At 38.9% G+C, this 5340-nt stretch overlaps 1 protein-coding gene across 1 annotated transcript; it reads right to left on the bottom strand.

Moving 5' to 3' along the window:
* Window positions 1-811: 811 nt before the first annotated feature.
* Window positions 812-4970, bottom strand: LOC110530496 (myosin light chain 1, cardiac muscle). Its single transcript, XM_021613635.2, has 6 exons — window positions 4704-4970; window positions 2937-2964; window positions 2004-2153; window positions 1554-1727; window positions 1218-1295; window positions 812-1107 (listed from the first exon to the last, which is right to left on the bottom strand). Exons 1-6 carry the CDS (start codon window positions 4803-4805, stop codon window positions 1079-1081), a joined length of 561 nt encoding a protein of 186 aa, XP_021469310.1. The 5' UTR covers window positions 4806-4970; the 3' UTR covers window positions 812-1078.
* Window positions 4971-5340: the final 370 nt, after the last annotated feature.

The following is a 5340-nucleotide window of genomic DNA, read 5'->3' as shown; positions in this document are numbered from 1 at the left end:
ATAAATTCCGCTTTTGTATTCAATGTTTGATTAGGTCTGCAACATGTTTTTCGGGACAGTTGCAAGTCTGCCCTCTTGTGTCTGCAATCAGGCAAATCAAGTGGCATCATTCAGGTGCCACAATACGTCATGTGGTTTGATAAACCACAGAAGAGAAAAATGGAGACATAAAAAGGGGACCTTGTTCTACAGTATGTGGACACTGACAATAATCACCTCAGACATTTGCGATAACTTTAAGCAGAGTTACTCCTTTCAAGTGAAATTGTCTTATTAAGTAAAGTAAAGACAGACGAGACAGTGGAAGAAAAGATACTTTGTGACCACATCCTTCATTACACATAGTGTGTGCCTGGACTGAGAATGTATGTGATAGAAATACTACAATGGCTACTGACCATGTGTACAGAACACACATGTCATAAAAGGAGTCCATCTCCTTTCTCCGTAAAAACATAATTTGTATATGTCTTCAGCTCATGCTAAAGATTGTTCATAAACTTACCTTGATGCAGTAAGAAGAATTGTCATTTCTGATATATAAAGATGAAGGACCTCAGTATGGAGTTTGCCTGTTCTGTTTAAGTTATATTTTTGGCAGTTTCTTTGAATTTATCACTGTGAGGTGCTTGTTTGGTAAAGTATGTTAGTTAGACCAATAGCACACTATTTTGTTTGTAGGCTACATGAGGGAGCATTGACCATAGACCCCAATACAGGACATGTCACATGGCAAGAGAAATATGACAGAGGAAAATCAGTTACAATAGGTCAAATGAAAATTAGGAAGTAAAGTTGCATAATACCATAATAATGAATCATTATGTTTAATTACAAGTTTTGATCCACAAATGAACAGTGGGGATATACAATAACATTTGTTATTTGAGTCAACATGAAGGGGAACGATAAAAACAATGAACAGTTAGTTGAACGGTCCTGTCACATGATGGAATAGCAATCCAACTGGGCACATAGGGATGAACACATGAGATGAGAGGCATGGTGTGGACGTTACATAAACATATGAACAATCATCTGTCTTCAACTATCAGGTGTCTCGGCAGTGGCAGCCTTTTTAAGATGCCATGACGTGTTTTACAAAAGCTGTGAAGAAAAATAGACAAGGGAATTAGGTACGGAAATATTGATTGATTTAAAAAGTATGTTTTGTAATGTTTGGTCAAAGAGAGCAAGAAGAGGGTATAATTTTTTACCTTCGTAGTTTACACAGCCGTTGGCGTCCTCCTGGTTTGTCATGAGCTGCTCAACCTCATCCTCCTTCATCTTTTCACCTATAACCAATCAAACATACTGTTCAATTCCCTTTTTTAGTTAAATAGCATTTAAATTGAGTCTGCCCTAAAATCTTTATAGTCTACATTAGCTGTGTCCCATCCTGTATGTCATGTAGCCAACTCTTCTACTGTTGTCAATGGTCTGACAATAAAGAGTTGGCTACTTCCCATATAGGATGGGACCAGGCAAAGTCAAACTATTTTAGACTGTGTTATTGTATGCTATGTTAAAGATGTCTAAGGCCATGGACTCACCCAGTGATGCCAGGACGTGCCTGAGCTCAGCGCCCATGACTGTGCCATCGCCCAGTTTGTCGAACACCCTCAGTCCCTCAACAAAGTCCTCATATGTGCCGCGGTCCTTGGCTTTGCAAATGTGTTGGTGGATTGGCAGGAAGCTGTCGAAGTCCAGCATCTTTGTCGCCATTTCTGTGTATGAAACAACAAAATCAAATGTCATTGAAACCATCCACACTACCACCAATAGAGGATCTAGAAATGTAGAACATTAACTTGTATTAAAATAATACATATTCCATATATGATTAACCAAATTAGATTTCAAATATAAAAAGTTAATAATAGGTACATTTTAAAAGCTTATTGATAAAACATCAAAGAAAGCCAACTGATCAACATATATATTTTTTATGGTTTTAGAAACTCCCCAAAATAAACTGATCATGGAATGTTGCATGGACTTACCTTCAGGCTTGGGCTTTCCAAGGACGTACATGATTTCTGCGTTGGTGGGGTTCTGCCCCAGTGCCCTGATCACATCACCACACTGTCCGTACGTGATCTTCATCTCATTGAGTGGTGTCCTGTCGAACAGCTGGAAAGCATCCTTGAAATCTGTGGAGAGAGCAACACAAAAGTGGCGGTGTGTTTCTAGATTATTTTACGCTTGTCTGTCAGGGCCCTAAAAGCAGACTGGTCTCACAGCATGCAAATCTCAATTTGAGTATAGGATGGACATTTTCAAAAGACGATGATTTACTGTTGCTTTCTCTCATCACATCTCTATCACTTTCATGTACCTCTGTCACATTCAGTGGTGGAAAAAGTACCCAACTGTCATACTTCAATAAAAGTAAAGATACCTTAATAGAAAACGACTCAAGTAAAAGTAAATGTCACCCAGTAAAATTCTACTTGAGTAAAAGTTTAAAAGTATTGGTTTAAAATATACTTAAGTATCAAAAGTAAAAGTATAAATAATTTCAAATTCCTTGTATTAAGCAAAACAGATGGCACCATGTGTTTAGTTAGTCCGCCAGATCAGAGGCAGTAGGGATGACCAGGGATGTTCGGTTGATAACTACGTGAATTGGACTCTTTTCCTGTCCTGCTAAGCATTCAAAAAGTACTTTTGGGTGTCAAGGAAATTGTATGGAGTAAAAAGTACAATATTTTCTTAAGGAATATAGTGAAGTAAAAGTAAAAGTAGTCAAAAATATAAATAGTAAAGTACAAATACCCCCAAAAATGTACTTAAGTAGTACTTAAAGTATTTGTACTTAAGTACTTTACACTACTGGCCACGTTCATGTACTTCTGTCATACTGCACGCTCATGTACCAGACTAGATATATTGTGAAAAAAAAAAAACTCTAACAACAATAATCTCGATCTTACCTTCAATTTGCTCGGGGGTGAATTCAAGCTGAAAGGAAAAGCAAAATCATTAAACCCTATTTGGTGCAGGATGTGAATGTGAAGGGAAGTGAGCAACAATTGAAAATGACTTTGAAAAACTGAGGTCAAACACATAAAGCCTTGATAGTAGTTGTATCACCCCACTCGCCTTTATGACGCCCCCACTGTAGGTGTCCAAACAATATAGAGATTCCCCTGGCTCCAGTTACACTCCACTTATTCTAGTTATTTAAAGCCAGGGCTTGGTCAGTGTCAATTTATGGCTGACCTTCAGACACACACAGCCTCCACACACATGCCTCCTGCTGACTGTTTTGATTGCGCACATGCCTTTGACCGACTGCTTTTCCTGTCTATGTTTTACACCAGGTCTGTTGTCTTAACGCAAGATGATGTGTAAGATGGAGGTTACAAGTGTCATGCAAATGATTAAGTGACACTTCACCAGCATAGAGAGAAAGTGCCCTATTAAAAGGGTAAGCATTTCACAGCTGATGAAGGAGGTCAGGGTGGAGTCACTTGAGTCCCTCTGGATGATCCTGACTGTAAAGTGAATGTGAAATGGAGGAGAAAAGGAGGAGAAGGACACTAAAATGAAATGGTGCTTATCCCACATTTCTGGTTGTCTGAATAACTTCAAAGGTCTAACCTAAAGCTGTATTAAAATCCAATTTATATTCATTTGATATCCTTCATGTAAAGAGGATCGCACCCTTCTTGGCGATTTTCCTATTGTGTGTGTTGGATTTGTTTCAGATAGTCATAAATTACTGTCAGATCTGTGGATATTTAGAGATCCCAGCCAACGGTGGAGCTACATATTTTTGCATGTTTAAATAAATGGCCTTGGTAAGATATATATGTATTTATCTTTGCACTTTTTCCCCTTTCTTTTTTGCACAAAGCCAGTCAGCCTTTCGATTTGGGTGGTCTGCTATGCATGGACATAAATTAAAATCACATGGTGTGGCTTTAACCTCACTACATTGTAATACAGCTGCTCCCTCAACCATGGAACATGTTTACCCACATAGAAAAGGCAGAAATAGCAAGAAACAAACGTTGTCTTGTGTAAGCTAATATATACCATCAAGTTCAAGCTACTTTGGCTTATGTACAAAATGTGACTTACAATGGTAAATAATAGTACAAAGAAAGCTCAAGGCCTGTGTTTGCATATCACATAAAATGATCATTGTTGCTCTTCAATCTGTCATGCTACTGGTGTTTTGTCTTATCAATGTGGAAACGGCTGAACAGTAGGATTCCTATTTGAATGCACTGCACTGTTCACGTCACATGGTGTCTCTGATGTTCTTGAAAAACACAGATGACTATCAATGGAAGACCGAACTCTTAGTGCCATCTCCTTGAAAGGTCAGTTTTGCCCTCAAGTGGATAGATGGCTTGATGTTGAGATTAAGGGTATTACATTTTTCTTATCAATTTTATGAATGTGAAAAGAATGGATCCTCACCCATATGATAGTAAAATTATGTCCTGTCTGATAGCCCAGTATCAATTGTTGCATCTAATAAACATATAATAAACAGCCTTTTTCAATCTTGAATAAATCCCTAATCATTTTAAACACATTTGAAGATAACGAATAATTGAAAAACATGTTTATGTTAATGTTTCCCCTACCATCTAGACCACCATCCAACACTCACATCCAAAGCTCATCACATTTTCCTTATTCCCATCGTCATGCAAACTAAAGTGAAAATAGGAGTTTTTCTGTACCACAACTTCTGCAGGGTTAAACTCCGGGATCTTGACGGGCTCAGGCTCTGGGGCCTTGGGTTTGGGTGCTTCTTTGGGCTCTTCCTTCTTCTTGGGCGCCATTGTGAGAACAGAGATGCACAACTAAGCACAGGAGCCACAGGAGGAACAACACAGCAGAGGGTAACACTTTGGGTAGGGGCTGGGGCCCTTTATTCTGTCAGTCCAGGTGTCATCCTCACCCCCTCCCTGGCCCGCAGAGCTGCCAACAATAGTGAGTGTACTATAAAAGGCCATGCTTTGTGCTTCTATTTAAGACAGACTACAGGCTGCGGATGCACATCATCAAGATGCCTACTAATTTGGATCGAAATCCCCCGCCTGGGTCCTCATCCTTGAATCCAGCTATTTCTATCTAGTCCATATATGTGTTCAGGTGTGCATGCTAACTGTTCCTGTAGATGGTTCGCAAAACTACCTTTAACTTCCTTCATACTAAACACAAATAAATAAGAATGGTATCCACAAGTTCATCTGACTCTGGGGAAGTAGATAAAGGGATTTATTGCCAAAACCCTGAACTTTCCCTTTAAGGGAATATGATAGTGTTGTAACCGGAACTCTTTGTTCTACCAGTTATTTTTTTAGTTATTTTACC

Source organism: Oncorhynchus mykiss, chromosome 8 (assembly GCF_013265735.2).
Source record: "Oncorhynchus mykiss isolate Arlee chromosome 8, USDA_OmykA_1.1, whole genome shotgun sequence".
Lineage (NCBI taxonomy): Eukaryota > Metazoa > Chordata > Actinopteri > Salmoniformes > Salmonidae > Oncorhynchus > Oncorhynchus mykiss.
The sequence above is the reverse complement of the archived record's forward strand: the minus strand, read 5'-3'. Positions and strand labels throughout refer to the sequence as shown.

Coding starts and splice junctions, on each gene's coding strand:
- LOC110530496 (XM_021613635.2), bottom strand. CDS start 4,805: ATGGCGCCCAAGAAGAAGGAAGAGCCCAAAGAAGCACCCAAACCCAAG. Junction 1,296..1,553: donor GCACGTCCTGGCATCACTGG/GTGAGTCCATGG, acceptor GATTGGTTATAG/GTGAAAAGATGAAGGAGGAT. Junction 1,108..1,217: donor CGGCTGTGTAAACTACGAAG/GTAAAAAATTAT, acceptor TTTTCTTCACAG/CTTTTGTAAAACACGTCATG.